The sequence below is a fragment of the Phycodurus eques genome, chromosome 17 (assembly GCF_024500275.1).
Source record: "Phycodurus eques isolate BA_2022a chromosome 17, UOR_Pequ_1.1, whole genome shotgun sequence".
Classification (NCBI taxonomy): Eukaryota; Metazoa; Chordata; class Actinopteri; order Syngnathiformes; family Syngnathidae; genus Phycodurus; species Phycodurus eques.
Window position 1 is genome coordinate 12327198 of NC_084541.1, and position 17529 is coordinate 12344726.

The 17529-nt window shown below is 38.8% G+C and overlaps 2 protein-coding genes across 5 annotated transcripts in view; both read right to left on the reverse strand.

Annotated features, from left to right (window-relative positions):
- The window catches only part of nsg2 (neuronal vesicle trafficking associated 2), a 29589-nt gene extending 17910 nt beyond the window's left edge, over positions 1-11679 (reverse strand). Inside the window, exons 1-2 of one of the 2 annotated variants that reach the window (XM_061703339.1) lie at positions 11442-11679; positions 9953-10102 (exon numbers count right to left, since the gene is read on the reverse strand). In XM_061703339.1, the coding sequence (XP_061559323.1) occupies positions 9953-10081 (129 nt within the window). In that variant the 5' untranslated portion in view covers positions 10082-10102; positions 11442-11679. Of the gene's footprint in view, positions 1-9952; positions 10103-11437 lie in introns of both variants that reach the window. The other variant, XM_061703338.1, reaches the window with a different exon arrangement.
- Positions 11680-13142: 1463 nt separating this feature from the next.
- Positions 13143-17529, reverse strand: part of cpeb4b (cytoplasmic polyadenylation element binding protein 4b) — a 40276-nt gene continuing 35889 nt past the window's right edge. For all 3 annotated transcript variants that reach the window (XM_061701937.1, XM_061701936.1, XM_061701935.1), the window contains one exon: positions 13143-17364. In XM_061701937.1, coding sequence (XP_061557921.1) covers positions 17137-17364 — 228 coding nt within the window. In that variant the 3' untranslated portion in view covers positions 13143-17136. The remainder of the gene's footprint in view (positions 17365-17529) is intronic.

Consider the following 17529-nt stretch of genomic DNA (forward strand, 5'->3'; position numbering starts at 1 on the left):
GGGAACTGACATTTTGACAGGAAAAAGAACCAAGAAACAGTAACTTGCACAGTCTAATGAGATCTGATAGAAGAGCTGTATCAAATATTCTGCTAATAATTGTCTTTTTAAGTACTGTTAGAGGGATATTCATTGAACAATATGGTTAAAGACGTTTTGGAGTTGGGGCGATAGAGTTGAGTTGGGTAGTGGGTAGGGTATGGTGAGGTTAAGGCTTAGACTACAAGAGGGTTAGGGATTTTTTCATGTTTATTGTCTGTTTATTTATCCAAGATTATTCGATTGGGTTGAGGGTTGGGGAAAGGTGTATAAATATAAAGAAATACATAAAGATAAATAAATCAAGGGTGGGTGGGGAGAAAGGTTAGGTTAGGATTTAAAGATTATTGGATATGGTTGTGGGTTCGTGATTTGGTTAGGTTTGGGCTGGGATTAAATCTTTGGGTTGGGGTTAGAGTAAGGGTACAGTTTGCGGTTCGTGTTTTGGGTGGGTGGGGTAGGTTTCGGGGGTTAGGGTTCTTAGTCAGGGTTTGGAATTGGTTAGGGTCAAGGTTAGGGTGGAGGGGTTAAGGATTATGGATTTTGGTAGCATTGCGGGTTATGATGGTGGGTTATAGGTTTAAGGGGGTTAGGCTTTCATTAGGGTTAGCAGTCTATTTTCCCCTTTTCCTTAATTTGTACTTTTCTACCTTTTTTTGTCATTTAATGTTTGTTGTGCATTCTCCTAACCCGTTTTGGACTGTTTTTTGGCAGTGTTGAGTGCGCCTTTAATGGCAGCCTACAACAGCGCCATTAGTTTGTCCCTTATTTTAAACTTTCCACCATTTTGGCGTCGTGTTAGCCCGTTTGCACTATTGCAGCGTTTTGGCTATGGTATTTTATTGAGTGGAGAATATCAGTACTATTGGGCTTTTGACTACAACGCTACAACCGCGAGGAGCTTCGCGCCAAGGTGGAGTCGACGAGCATTCCTTCAGCGAAGAATGCATCCTGGAGGAGATATGGAGCGGGACAAGAGTCGGAGCTAAAATGAAGTAAAGTGAAGTGAGAGAGAGGACTAAATTGGACAGGAGAATCAAACTGTCCGTTCCTTCTATGTGTAAATGACTTGCCAATGGACAAACTATCGACTTTTAGAAAACTGCAGTTGTTTGTATACATTCAAATGTGCTTGTAATAAATGTGAGTGACGTCATGCACGCTGTGATCGCGAAATTACAATTTCAGTATCCCGGCCATAGACATCTACGATCCCGGCGCCCTCTAGGGGCAGTTGGAGATTTCAATCTTGCTCTGGTCCCTCTCATCTACTAACAGCTTCACACAACATGTGCCACAAGAGGGAATAAAAGCTCTGCGCCTCCTGTTTAGGTATTTAGGGTAAGGTTTTGGTAAGCGTTAGGGGTAGTGGGTTAGAGACTAATGTAGCTAAGTATAAATTTATGGAGTTGGGGATAGGGAAGTGTTAAGAGTTTAGGGTAGGGTTTATTGCTATTTATTTCATGTTCATTGTCTGTGTCTATTCATCCAAGATTATTTTACAAACTGGTCTCTGTATATGAGCTACTGGATGTTCCAATTTCCCTAAGGGGATCTACTGCGTAAGAGCCATTCAAATTTGCACTCTATAGGATTGTAACCCATTAGCGTTAGCTCATGCAAATCGTGTATGCTTTTATTCAAGTGAGCTACGTCACGCATTGAATTTTGACGAACGGCCCAAACAGGTGAAGCTGAGCCTCATTGGAAAAAAGGAACCGGAATGACTCTCATTGGGAGCTCAAGGACAAATTCACAGAAATGGCGCTCACACTCACAAATACATAAAGTCATTTGGAAAATGGAAAGTAAGGAGAGATGAGAAAGATGAGTGGAGGGAGAATAGAAGAGGAAGTGTGAAATGAAGGTCATTATTACATACCGAATCTGAACTCTGGAATTAAACATCAAAAATGAGGAAGCAATATTCTACAGAAAAATATACAATATATATACAGAAAATGTAGAAAATTCCACTTCAATCCTGGTAGTCTCTAAGGGCTGGCATGCTGGTTGATACACTGAAAATCAAAGAAAATTTCAACTTCAAATTGGATCTTATTTGGCTGAATTCCCTTGTCGGAGTTGGTCAAAGTACGACCCCTAGAATTTGCACAAAATGGATGCTTCAAACTAAAATGGCCAACGTCCTGTTCAATTTCGGGCATGTGTCCTTAAGACTTTTTCAAGTGTTATGTTATGATAAACATTGACCCCAAAAGTTCATGTTGAGTGGTATCCGGAGCTAATTTTTTTAAAACTTTCCAGGAGGCGCTACTGGCTGAGTTTCGAAGAATGTTGTCCGGAAAGACCTACAATTCTTAAATATTTAGCAGGATACGCGCTTCCCAAAATTGGTGAGTGTTCGGACATTTTGACGCATAATAATGAATTGAAATTTCAAGAGGGACTCCATAGCGCTAATAAGAAGACACGTTCTATGCTTGTCTCTCAGTATTCCCACAAGTAGGAATCATCGGAAGGGGAGAGCAGTTACTCCCCACTGCAGGCTAATAGGGTCATGTGGCCGGAATTCGAGACCGCTGACCCGAGAGGAAAGCACGGTGTTGTATTCTTGGCGGCTCAATGAAGGAGTGTGGAGGGGGGGAAAAGGAAGCTTCAATGAAAAAAAATAAAGGGTTTAAATCGGAAATGGGCGATTTCGTGATGTGAACAATATTGGAGTTGCGAGGCGGCAAAGTGGATATCTGCTGTATTTTTTCTTTTTTGGGGAGGAGGGGAAAATTGAAAGGTATTACGCTTTTATTGTTGCTCTTCTCTGACATCGATTTTCTTTCAAGAACACAGCAGCAACCACAAGATCCCAATGTTAAATAGCAAAACACTCCCATAGCTTTTTGTCAATATTACATGGAAAAGTATTGGACTTATAATCATGACTTGCCTCGATATTCAATTGAATGTGACCATTATTGACGAAAGCCTTGTCTAGATTCATGCAAATATTCTGTACGAATTGCTTCCCCTGCGGATGCAAAAACCTAAAACGAGTCCGACTCAACCTTTGTGCTGCTAGCAATTACATGCTAACAGCTACGCTACACGCCGTAGCTCATTCGACCGTCGAAAATGGACTTTTAATCCTAAATGTTTGCATTTTAAAGAGTTAAAACATCTTTTAAAATTAGCAGCGATGAGATGTCTTAGGCACTGGCATCTTTTCCTTCCTGATCCCCGTCCTTCCTTCCTTCCTTACCTCAGACCCCCTCATTTGTATCCTTCCTTCCTTTGCTGAAAACTATTTTGTTTGCCTTCTTTCCTTTCGTACCTTTCCAATATTGCTTGAGACGTTACATTTCAAGTGCATGTATCCACGTGTTAGCTGAAGCTGGGGATTATTACATGGCAAAATGAATGCAGATTCAAGGTATTTTAGAACATAAAACAACAAAATGACCACTAGGGTCCTGTTTCTGGCTTTGCCCAAAGTGACAGTATAATTGATCAAGAAGAAAAACAGTTACTCACAAAAGCGTGTTTGAAAAAAATAAATTATTTTTCTTATCTTTTCCTGGAACAACACTATTGAAATGACACAATCAAGAGTAGTCAGTGTATTGCTTGTATACAGAGAAAGTTCTTGGTCATGAGGTCCCATATTGAACCTGCAGTGACCTGTATGAGAACAATAATACCAAATTTAACAAACCTCCTCCCCATTCATGCCAGAGACCTTGAAACACTAAACGTTTAACATAACACCAGGAGGGAAAATGGCTAATTGGGCCCAATTTGGACATTTTCACTCACTTTTGTTGCCAGGAGTTTAGACATTAATGGTTGTGTGTTGAGTTATTTTGAGTGGTCAGTAAACTTCCTATTTTATGCAAGGTTTTTAAGAAACTCAAAGGTGTTAACGTAAGCTTTAAGGAAAACAAATGTTTCGAATTAAAAGGTTATCCATTTGGAGAGTCAGATTAGTTACGGCATGTTGTGTATCTGTTAGCACGTAGCTGCTAGGATACAGCTGCTAGGTTCATAAATGGAGGTTTCGAGAAACTGAGCGGTTTTAACTCCGGGTTTTAAAAATGGAATGATTAGAATTACACGTTTATCCATCTTGACGATCAAATTAGCATTGGCATGTCGTGTAGCTGTTAGCATGTAAGCTGCCAGCAGTACAAAGGTGGACCATGACCTTTCCATGAGGCGTTAAATGCTTCCACATCAGCGGGGAAGGGGATTTCATACAGAAGCTCTGCAGACTGTGCTGCAAGAATCTATAGAGCCAGAAAGCCAATTAGTGGCTTATATTTGACAGCGACGTCTTGACATTTCACCTGGCTGTGACTGACACCAGTTGTTTTTAGACAGCATCATTCCATTTATGTGGGCTGATCCTTTTAAACACACAATCCATTATACACCATAAAAGAATGCACTTCACAAAAGATGGATATAACCCTCTTTTTTTCTCTCCATCTCTACAATCAGTATTCTAGATGTGATATTCCCTGTGGAAAAGTTGTCAGATTTTTTTTTCTTACTCGAGATGGAGTTTCATGTTCTCTCCCCAAAGAGCGAGTGATGATGATGAGGGAAGCCTTAAAGTGTGCGAACGCAGCCGCAGACGTATTTTATGTAAAAACAAAACAAAACAAACAAACAAGCAAAAATGTATGGTGGTGTCACATGCTTTGGTGCAACATTGGATGAAACGGAGAACTAATCAAAGGTGTCTGAATGTTTACCAGAAAACGGCACTGAACATAATCTCTGAAATAGGGACCATTGAAATAAACACGCCTTAACCGAAAATCAACTGTTTTAACGTTACTGACATTTTCAGTACACAATTTATTTAGTTGGTGCATTGTGATATTTAGCTGAAAATAGCGGCCATGGCTGCTGGGGGAATGAAAAGGGTTCTCGTGAGTGCCAAAATCAAACAATAAGATGAAAAATGACAAAAAAGTTGAGCAAGCATAGCAACTTTAGATTGGAATCACATTGCATTATGAGAGCATATTGTCTAGAGATGCGCGTGGCGGGGACACTTAAGTCAAAGCCGTTATTTGAATTTGAGAGACGTCGGGGGTGTAAATCAATTTTTACACATATGGAATGAAGAAAAGCCCAAGCTTGGAAATTGGGAGAAGCTGCACCCCAAAAAAAAACTACTGTCTCTCCAACACACTGCAGAGCTGCTGGGCAACACAGTGTACAGTGGTACCTTGAGATATGAGTCACCTGACTTATACGTTTTTCAAGATACGAGCCATTGTTCCAACATTGTTTTTTTCCTTTGACCTGTGAGCAGAAATTTGAGATATAAGCGCTGTATGGTGGCAGTGAACTCAAGTCACTTCACAAGTAGGAGTTTGGCAAATAGTGAACATTAAAAAATAAAAAAAATAAAAAAATATTAAATTAAAAAAAGGCTTCAAGCTGTTTAACGGCACTCCCAGTTGAAGTTTACTGTCAAATTAAACGGAAAAGTAGAAGTACACGTTTTGTATTTAAAACAAGTACATAACTTTACCTCATACAAAAGTCTTCTAGCATGATGCAAACAAACAATACAAAACGCCATAGACCGACTAACGAATTGTGACGCTTTAAGCAACTGATATTTGAAGACAAGCAGTGCATCAACACATGTAGACAGACAATATAACAACACTCACAGGCAAATGTTCATTATCACTCTTGTGAAAAACAACTAATATTACTGCAGCTTACGCAATCACATTTTGTGTGACTGCATTATACTGCCCCCGGTGGCCGAAATGCACACAGCAGATAGAGCTGCAATGAATGAATCATGATCCACTGACACTCCAACTAATGGACACACGTGAGTCTCCTGTGTTAGTAGATGTTTGGTGCACAAAAATTCAGCTGCAGTATGTGAACTACCACACCATGCTCGTTTGTTGAACAGAAGTCGGATTACACTTTGGTGGTGAGTCCTCACATCATCACATAACACATAAAGTCATTGATTCGTTATTCAATAATTGAATATGTCCAACACTGTTAAATCCTTTGTGCGATCAAATACTGAAGATCTTTCATCAGTGTTTGAAGCAGCTTTTTGTTTTCAAATAAATAAAACATGCAGGAATCAGCCTGCTCTCTCCATCTGCTTTCTCCTCCTCCTGCTTTTTTTGTATGAAACTGAACTGCTGATTCAATCCCGATTCCAGCGTTCCTGCTTGGGTGGAATCCAATCTAATACTCGTCTGCCTCAGCTCATGTAGGCCAAAGCCATATTACAACGAATGGGTGTACGTGTGTGTGTGTGTGTGAGTGTGCGCGCGCGCTAACCCCGCAGTCGTGGGTTCCCACGAAGAGCTTTTCGCAAGTCTACTGCCAATGTAGGGTACTTACTGGTCAGTTCACATGACCCACAGCAAGCTGTATGTACTGTGCAACAGACATACTGGGCCACCACAGTACATTACAACAATGTTTGAGTGGCACGAATAAACACTGCATGTCTTTAAATAGTGGCCTCTGCTCTAATAGATGCCTCAATAAATCCCTCACCTTAATTAAACATTCATTTTGGAAACACGTCATTCTTATTGGTCTCATTGAGTCAAAGTGCCACGAGACAAAACAAAATATTCAATGTGTCCTATGGTGGCAAGAAATAAACTGTATGTCTTCACTTGAGGCCTCCAGCCTAATAAATGCCGAAATTCAATGCCTCACTTCAATTAAACACCTCCTTTTCCCACCTTTCGAAACACAATGTTGTTCTGATTGGCCTCATTGAGTCAAAGAGACACTTGCAAATACAAAACATTGCATGTTTTGTATATTGTCCACAGCTCTAAAATATGCCTGAATTATTTGCCTCACCTCAATTAGACACCTCTTTTTTCCCCCTTTTGGAAATACAACATCATGCTGATTGGCCTCAATGAGTCCAAGTGGAAAGGGATAAACTGTCTGTCTTCACTTGAGGCCTTTTGCCTAAAACAAATGTCTAAATTTAACGCCGCACCTCAATTAAACATCTCCCTTTCCCTCTGTAGAAGCCTACTGTCGTTCTGATTGGCCTCACTGAGTGAGAGTGACACTTGACAAGACAAAACACTGTCTTTAACGAGTGAACTCTAAAAGATGCTTACACTAAATATCTCGATTCAACTAAAGGCCTCCTCTTTTCCCTTTTGGAAAAATAGTGTCTTCCTGATTGGCCTTACTGATTTGGACAAACATGTTTTCAGTCAGACAAAACAAAAGCACTGTACGTCCTAAATTAGCGGCCTCCATTCCAATTAACGCCACTCCTCAATTAAATTCATCTCCTCAATTAAACACCAAATTTTTCCTCCCTGGAAAAAATAACATTGTTTTCATTCACTTGGATGAATCAAAGTGGCAAGATAATACAAATCCTCAAAGTGCCAAAGTGGGACTTCACAAGACAAAATACTGAAGGTCCTCAACTGTAACAGAGGGCGCAATTAAACGCCTCCTTTTTTTCACACAGGAAAGAAAATAACGATGGTAATTACTTTTACTACAGACACGTTTCCAGAGCGGTACAATAGAACTTCACCACAGCACATTTAGCGGTTTGTTTCGCTCAGTCCCCTATACAATGTTTACACACAAAAAAAGGGCTCCATTCAAATAAAGGCCTTACTTCCAAATATTTGGAACTACTTAGAGAAATACACATGAACCCGTCTTCCTTTCCACTGGGACATTCTGAATAAGAACAAAGACGTGGGGTAGACTTTGTTGCCTGTGATTAGTGACGCTGCCTCATACGGGCGATTTTAAGCAGCTTATGCAGGCCCTACAAAAACATGTTTTCAGTCGGGGGGAGCAGACGACAAAATCTGTTGTATGGCTGACAGCCAGCCGAGACACCGGAGAAAGACTCCTCTTATCTCGTACCTTCTTCTTCAAACAGGACCAGCAATAATTCAATGGTACATCCCCAGGGTTCAGCCTTACTTGGCCTGGCAATGATATACACATAATAGATTGTGTGTGTGTGTGTGTGTGTGTGCGTGTGTGTGTGTGTGTGCGCGTGCGCACATGTGCGTTTGCATGTCTAAACCAGCGAGCTCGGTACGAGCTTGTCGGTGTATAGTGACTGACAGCTTTTTAAATGTCATGTCACATAGTACAAACTGGTGGCTGCTGACAGATAGTGCTTGTCACACGCACACACACGTACACACCACTGTGAAAATATCTCTGTCTAACACACTACTATCGCCATTATTTTAGTTATCATACATTTAAGACTTTAAAAAAAGTAAATACCTCCCTCAAATAAAGAAAGGTCTTCAGTATGCCATCAGGAACACACACAACCACGGCAAAAAATTAAAACCTCTCTGCAGGGGTCTAATACACTACCATCGCCATTATTTTAATCAGAAATGTGTCAAATAGTTACTGACTGCACCAAATTAACAACAAATAAACACCTCTCTAAGATAAATGCCTTCAATGTTTCCATCAGGAACAAGCAAACGCCACAGAGAGGGTTTCAAAACATCTCTGCGGTGGTCACGATTTTATTCAAAAATTTGTGACGGACTCGCTGGGTGAAACACATTAAAACAAAACTGCCTCCCTCAAATAAATGCCTTCATTATCTGATTAGGAACATAAGCACAGAGAACATATTCAACCAGTGTCCATTAAGCAGGAGAAAACCGCTCTGCAGTGGCCATTATTTTAATCAGAAATTAGTTGGTTAGTTGCCGGGTAGGCGGCCCGGTGGACGACTGGTTAGAGTGTCTGCCTCACAGTTCTGAGGAACTGGGTTCAATCCCCGGCCCCGCCTGTGTGGAATTTGCATGTTCTGGCCGTGCCTGTGTGGGTTTTCTCCGGGCACTCTGGTTTCCTCCCACATCCCAAAAACCTGCGTGGTAGGCTAATTGACAACTCTAAATTACCTGTAGGTGTGAATGTTAGTGCGAATGGTTGTTTGTTTATATGTGCCCTGCGATTGGCTGGCGACCAGTTCAGAGTGTACCCCGCCTCCTGCCCGATGATAGCTGGGATAGGCTCCAGCAAGCCCGCGACCCTAGTGAGGAGAAGCGGCTCAGAAAATGGATGGATGGATGGATAGTTGCCGGGTGGAGCAAATAAACGACAAATGAACACCTCCCTCGAATAAATGTCTTCCATCAGGAACACACACACACACACAGAGTGAGGGATTCAAACCACTATCCTCTAGGAGGAGAAACATGGTCTAATAGACTCCCATCGTCATTATTTTAACCACAAATTAACAAATAAACGTCAAATAAAAACATCTCTCAAATAAATGCCTTTGTTATCACATCAAAAACACAAACATACATAGTGTATGTCACAAACAACTTTACAAACTAGTGATTAGTTACCATCCACTCAAGACAAATAAGCGCCTCCCTCAAATAAATGCCTCCATTTCTCATCAAGAAAAAAAAAATTTAGGTAGTACATGTGTTATTTTTCCCATATTCGCACACAGGAATGAAAACGTTGGGACCCATTAGAACTCTGTTGCTAACCAAAACAGCTGTTGCTACCACTCATGCAAGCAGATTCTCAGATGAATTACAATGTGGAGATTTATTGGGGCGTTAAAGACGACGTTAGACGGCAGCTTTAACGGCAATTTGCCTCCCACTAGACTGTGACGTGTGATCGCTCCACAATGTTGCGTACGGGCGGTGTGAAGGGGATTCTCGTCCAACATTAGTAGACCATGCCACTCAAAGGCAAATCCTATGGAAATGCCCATTATTAGCTCCTCTTGAAGCATCACCATGGCAACGGGATTAACGAACAGTGGGGCGTGGACTACTGCGGGATGCAGAGATGACAAATGACCTAATCTGCTTGCTAATGTCAGATGGGAAAATAAATAAACACAAAGGATAGATGGGCTAAAGTGAAAGCGACGGTGGGGGGGGCTCACCTTGTCAGGGGCTTGGCTCTGCAGGCTGCCCACGTCCAGAGGCGTGATGAGGGGCACGTTTTGGAAGCCGTCCTCCAGACTCACTGCTTTGGCCCCTTTGTCCTGAAGATGACTCCCCAGTTTCACCATCTTGTAGATCCTCGTAATCCCCTGGACAAAGAAGAAAAGCACACTGTGTATATATATATAGAATTGTCTTATAATTGTATTTTTTTTTACATTTATAATCGTTTATTTTAAGTTATTACATAAATATACATGATTAAATTTAAAAAAGGAAAATTAAATATTAAATCTAAAAATTGTTATGCAATTTTGAGGCAAACTTGATGATAAGTCTTTATTATAGGTGACACAATGACTGGAAAACAACAATAACAGGAATAAAACGTAACAAATAAAGATGTATTATTTTATTATATAATTTAGAATTATTATTTATTTTATTATATAATTTATTATTATTTATTTTATTATATAATTTATAATAAAATAAGTGCTCATAAGAATTAGACAATGAAAATATATGAATATATGAAACCAGTAAAGATCACATAAATAATCATGAATAATTATTTTTAATTTATATGTTAAAATATTAAGAGACGCAATGTATTAATCAAATTAATCATCAATGTATTGCAAAGTTTAACACAATTATAAATTAATATATAAAAAATATATGTTAGTAAATTGTGTCTCTATGATTAAATATAAGATTTTTTTATTTTATGTACATTTTATTATCTTATTTATTATTTTTGATATATTTGTACAATATAACATTTTAAAAAGATATACTATTAAATAAATAATAGATTTATAAAAAAATAAATATATATAAATGTTGAAAACAAAATGTAAAAATATAACAATGTATGACTAAAAATCAATAATACATTTATTGCAGATTTTAATAAAATAATACGTAAAATACATTTTATTAAATTGTTTATCTACATTAAAAATTATATTTATTATGAAATGTAAATTTTTATCTTATTTATTGTTTTTGATACATTTATTTAATATAACATTAATTAAACATACAGATATAAGTGGACTATTAATACATTTTTTAAAATGTAATAAATAATACATTAAAATGCTAAAATAATATAGACTTAAAAACAAAAATAAGATTAAATACTACCACTGAGCAATGAAAAAAGCAACAGCATGTTAATCATAAATACTTGCAAACACTGTATAATATATGTACGTTTATATATATTGAAAATCAACAAATGTGAATAACTGAACACTACCACTGAGGTATGAATAAAGTAGAATGCAAAAAAAGGTCACAATCAATATTGATTGTTGGATTGTATGAAGATGAAAAAAATACTTTTTAATTTTTTTTTTTTTTTAAGCCTAAACATTTATGAGCTTTCCAAATGTACCCAAAAACAAGCATACTGCATGCATGTCAGGCAGAGCGGCGAATGAGGGCAAAACGTGCAGATCGATTGAGGTACTTACTTACAGCGTGCTGCTGCGGCGTGTGGATGCGGGATGAGGAGGATGAGGAGCGGGTGATGCTGCTGCTGCTGCTGCGGGAAGGAAGGATGCGACGCTGCTGCACCGTCCGCCGCTCACCAACTGGACGTCTGGAGGCACGCTTCTTCGTTTTTCCCACCCAGCGGACGGCCCAGCCCCTTAATCCCGAATCCTCATCTGCTCTGCTGTGCACCAACACCCAGACTCTGAGTCCTTTCTTTTCTTTTCGTTTCTTTTTTTTTTGTGACTCGTTTGGGAGGTAAATTAATGTTGCATTCAGGGAATTCCAGTAAACTACAAGACAGGGGAGAATCTGGTCGTGGTTTCAAATAAAAAGGCACATCGTAGCACGGTTTTGACGATTAACACGCAACATTCTGCTTGAAATAAGTGTGTAATATGATTTTTTTTAAAGTCAAGAAATTAGTTACGGAAGGCAACACAAGAAAAGTGTTAATATGATAAATTTTATCGTTCGTACATGGAGAGTAATTTATAGTACCTAAATAGACCAACTTTCCAGGGGTTCTTGAAGGCACCACAGGTCTGTAGTTTGAACATGGGTTCCAATTTACAGTGAAGAAATATACCAGCGTTGTAGGGGTTCATGAAGGCACCACAAGCGAAATGTTAATATGATATTATAATTTTCTCATTTGTGATAGGGTAATAATTTGATGTCAAACAATTTTCAAACTTTCCAGGGGTTCCTGAAGGCAGCACAATGTGTACACTGACTCCCGTAAACGAGCGTAGTTTCAATTAGATTGCTTTAAATGGCTATAAATGATAAGTTGTTTCTAATTAAATGGACACATTAACATGATTTAGATGATAAGTATGTTGTACAACGTAAGCATTTTAGCTGTATTTTATGCTCTATATGAGAACGGGAAACATCGAAAATCAAACATAAATGCAGCTTCCCACTGAACCAGCACATTCGCCTAAAACGCGCACTTGTCAACTTGGTTTACATACTTTTGAGCATACTGTTTTGCCTAGCTCAAAAATAGCTCCTTCTAACCCGGGAGTAGTAACGTTACTTTTTTCCCCCCTAATATAAATTATTTTTAATGTCTTAAATTTAGTTTATATATCGTCTGACTCTGAGTGCTTCTCACGCAAATATTTTCTTCCGTGTATGCGTAAAACGGTGTTCAGCTGTTCTACACTTCATGAACGTAGCACAAAGCAGTTCAATCTTTGGTTTTCTTGCGCCACCTAGTGTCCAAACTAGTCCAATACAACCTCGAGACACATTCGTCCAATTTTAGTTTTTACAAATAATGTCATGGTTTAGAATGACGGCGGCGGTCAGAGGGTTCTTGAAAAAATATCAAAACAATTGCTACTCAAAAATAAAATCTCGTCATTTGAGACAATACGACGCTCATTTGTACCTGCAGGGGACAATGATGGTCAGAAGTGTTAAATTAATGACGGGAATTATTATGATTTTTTTTTTTTTTTTTAAATTATGTTTGAATACAAATAGATCTTTGGAGATCCTGCCTACTCATCAAGTGTTTGAATCTTTTATCTATTTTTCTTTTTTAAATGTGTCTGTGAGCAAGTTCTTCTGTAACATTGCATCACTGTTGTTAAAGTGGGACTAATTTACCAAAATGCATTGTCTCCTTAATTTGAATGCAAATAATATGAATAAACACATGGAACACGCGGACATATTCATCACAGTTAAGATTTATTTCATTCAACATTTCACATTACAAATATTGAAAAATTATGCATACTGTTATATAAATAGTTGGCCGCAAACAATTAAATAACAGATTTTTCTTTTTCGTTTCACTAGCACTTCTACAGACCAACTCCTAGAAATATGGACATATCAGTATTACATAACTTAATCATTAGAAAGGAAAATACAAAAATAGGAACTTATAAAGTGAAATGACAATAAAAATTAAGGTGATATCTGAAGTAAAAAAAAAAAAAAAATGCTATTAATAAATACAACAAACCTTCCCATACACAGTTAAAAACTATTGAAATCTTGCCATTAAGTAACATTAACAGACATATATTTAAATATTTATTTTCCTTCAGAAAATGTGAACCATATATTGTGGAGCACAATATAGCAATTAGTAAAAACTAGACACTTTAACATATTAAAAGCTTCACCTCAAAAATATAACAAAAATCTGATCAAAATTATAAAAATCAATTATACATTCCAATTAAAAATATACCAATAAACAGCTAAATACATTGTTGACCTAGTAATTACAATGGAATCAATCACAGTAGCTTAAAATAAACCAAAAAAAAGCAAATGAGCACAAAAACCCTTTTTAATGTTTTAAAAATAACTTCAATTATTTATATTAGTACAAATAGTTGGATTTCATTTATTTCTTTTTTTTTTTACAAACACCAGCATGAAAAGGATTACATTAAACAGTAGAAAATGACTGTGAAAAAACATAACATCTTCTTTAATTAAATGTCTTCAATAATTAAAAATGGCATTTGAAAGAATTACATTGCAAAGAGTCTTTTGTCTGGAAAAAGGTTCAAAAGAAGTATTGCACATAACAACTTGAAAGTTAACTTGCAACATTTTTTAAATTCTTTTCTTTTACCACATTCAAGTCTTTAAGCTCCCCTTCCTCTGCGTAGGTAAAGTCTTTTTCTTATCCGCACTTTTTTTTTTTTTTTCCCTCCAACAGTGTTCTAGAAGGATACTCGAGTCCGAAACGTTCACGCTCGCCTATTTGTTTTTGTGTTAACGCGCATCCCGCTGAGGTCTGCCAATATGTGAGGGGCGGGTGGGTGGAGGGTGGTAAGGACAGAAGGGTTTGTGATAGAGGGGTTGAGGTCGGGGTTCTCAATTAACAACGTCATAGTCCAGAAACATTTGGTGCACACCACAACAGTTAAATTTCAGAGCTAATTCACCTCATTTCCGCGCTTCTTTCAGTCTTTTTTTTTTTTTTGTCATCATGCATGCTAAGGATTACGATAGGTGCTAGTTGGCAAGTTCAAGAATATATATATATCTATATATATATATATATATTCATAGTTTTTTTCTTCAAATATTAAAATATCTAAACACCAAACATCCATTCTTGTAATACGAGAATCAGCATTAAGTGTCCAAACTTAATGTTTTTGTATTCTCCCCCGATACCGTATTCCCTCATATAGTGGCCAGGAGATGGGGAGGCCTATATTCTCGCAGTTGAAGATTATGAGGCGTCTAATAGGTTAGGGGCATTTTCTCCACTGCAGGTTGGGGGAAGCACAAACGTGGGGAGACCTTAAACTGCAGTTTGGGGTATAAGGTCTATTTACTCCAGATTGAGGGAGGCATCTATTACGGGGGAGGGCTTTATTTACTGACTTACAAGTGTCTCCACACTTTTTTAATCATCTGACAAACTGTTTACATGCCTCAGTAGGTGCTGCTGTTTCGGTTAGCAACAGAGTTCAAAGGGCTAGGCAAAGGAGCGGCCACTATTTGAGGAAATAGGGTTGAGTACGGAGAGGAAAGGTCATGTTTAACATTGTGTTTTAAGATCACAACTTTGTTTTCTTCTTCTTCAATGATTTCTCGCCATGCTATTATATTAGAATGACTAGTCATTACCGAGTGGAAACATTGAGCGTAGGAAAAGCTAAGAAGACCAAGTGAGCGGATACACTTTGGTCTCGTCATCGGTAGATGTGACGTCGCACTTAAGAGTTGGAAAGAGTCCTCAGCACTGAAATGTATAAAAAGCATAATTGAAAATAATATCATATATCTTGAAATCGCTCTGCTTTTCTGTGTTTTTTTCTTCTTCTTTAAAATGAACATTTCCATATATGCAGATCTCTCAGTAACAAAAGTACAAAAGCTACCTTTCACAATGTGAAAAAATTGAGGTATTGCAAAAAGGAGTTTCCCCATATTTGTGAAAAATGTGCCTAAAATGACTGTCGGAAATAAAAAGAAAAAAGAAAAAAGATATTTAGAAAAGTAGTGCATAATAAATGCTTATATGTGCATGACAAAATAATTTAGCTAGAAAACACTGTTCCAAAAAATCAGCAGGCCGTGTATAAAATAATTTTCTCATCGTCTCATTTTGAACAGCAAATTCTTCACAAAGTGTTTGAAAATATCCCAGGTGCAAAAAGCCATATGAGGATCCTCGCTCGTGAGCAAAATCAAGTTTTCTCTGCACTCCTCCACTACCAAAATGGGAGGATTTTGTCTTTTGACTTCCACTGTGTGAATGTGCACTTTTGTTTGTTTTTTTTGGGGGGGGGGGGGCGAGGGGAGGAAGTCCATATAAGGTCGCCGTTTCCAGCCGATGGGGTTTTACTGCACTGCTAACTTTTTTGTTGTTGTTGTTGTTAAGACCAATCTTTGGTTCTCGGGAGTCCTTCAGGGGGGCGCTTGACGGTGGACACAAGTGACAGATTTGGAAAAATCGAAAGAGGAAATGAGCTACAATGCGACCTACTAATGCACAGCCATCTTTGGTTCCCCAACCTGCTGGACTTAAGGGTGGGCCTCCTCAAGTGTGTGTATCGTAGTAGACTATCTTCAGTTATGCTTCAAAAAACACAGATGCTGAATAGAATTTAGGATTTGAACTGCTTGGTTGACTTTTGGGTGTAAAACAGAGCTTTGCGATTTTTCTTTTTTTGCCTTGTTTTTGCAGTTGTGACCAATGCGGTCGGGTTCTGGATCTAAAAGTGAGGAGTGGGGGGGGGGGGGGGGGGGGGGAGAGAGAGAGAGAGAGAGAAGGGGGCCCATAGCCTCCCATTGCCATACATTCCCGTAATGCACTCTGCGCACGACCGCGTAGGTTTTCCGTTACAAAAATAAAAAGGAGGTGACGAAGCTAGCGAGTACAAAAAGTGTGCGAGTAACATCGTAGCTCCGCCCAGAAAAACACGAGAACACGGGCAGGCGTTTGTGACTTGCTCTTCTTTTTCTTTTTTAACTGCATCCGGCACATTAGCAGCTGAGTTTGAGGTATTAGTTTTTGCATGTCAAGATGGAGATCGAAATTATTATGTGTCGAGATCTTATTTTTTCTGAGTAAGAGAGAGAGAAAGAGAGAGAGAGTGTTCGGCTTTCAGGGCTTCTCTATCCTGTGCCGCGAGCTAATAAAACAGCTTTGGTTATCAACTAAGGGTATACTGGTATATTCTAAAATGTGAAATAAGTGCACTCTTCTTCAGCAACACCTTTTTTTTCCAATTCACATTTACTCTGGAGCCTCGCATTGGTGTCTTGGAGAAAACTAAAACGAGCTCTGCTACAAAATGTCATAATCAAAGAGTATTCATTTGGGGGGCCTCTTATATAAAAACATAAAACCAAAATACATGAAGAAAAGCATGCCAATCGAATAGCAGAGTACCATAGCACACTAACTTTCCTACATATGCTTTTTTGGGGGGTAACAATCATTTAAAAAAATAAAACAAAACATGTTACACTTGTTTTTCCTTGCTGGACATACTTAAGATATAAATCCTGTTTTCTCTCGTGAAAATATAAATATTAACTAAAAAAAAGGTTGAGCGAAAAGGAACCAGCAACAGAAAAGTGCATTTATTCGTTAAATGATTTTGCGACTCCTGCACTACCTTGCCATCCTGCTCCCCCCGTGTGCTGCCGGCCCACCCGCCCGCTCGCCCGCCGCCGCTCAGTTCCAGCGGAACGAGATGTGACGCGGCCGGTCGCCGCCCTCCTTCACCAGCGGCTTGTGGAACTCGCGGCCTGCGCGCGAGTGGATGGCCGCCCAGCAGTACTCGCAGTAGTACTGCAGGCAGGTGACGTTGGCGCAGAAGAACGGCGCAAACTTGCCGCCGCAGCGAGTCCCCTGGCACTCGTCGCACAGCTGGTCGTCCAGCACGTATGGCTTCACTTCCACCTGCGGGCGGAGGAGGGAATCGCATTAAAAGTGTTGTGGATGCTTGAATACAGTACAAGCATGTTGGTCAAATATCAATATTAAACACATTCACTGCCATTGACGGCTTTAGAAGTCAAATATCCATGTTAACTGGGAAGGCTGGCAGTGAATGAGTTAAGCGAG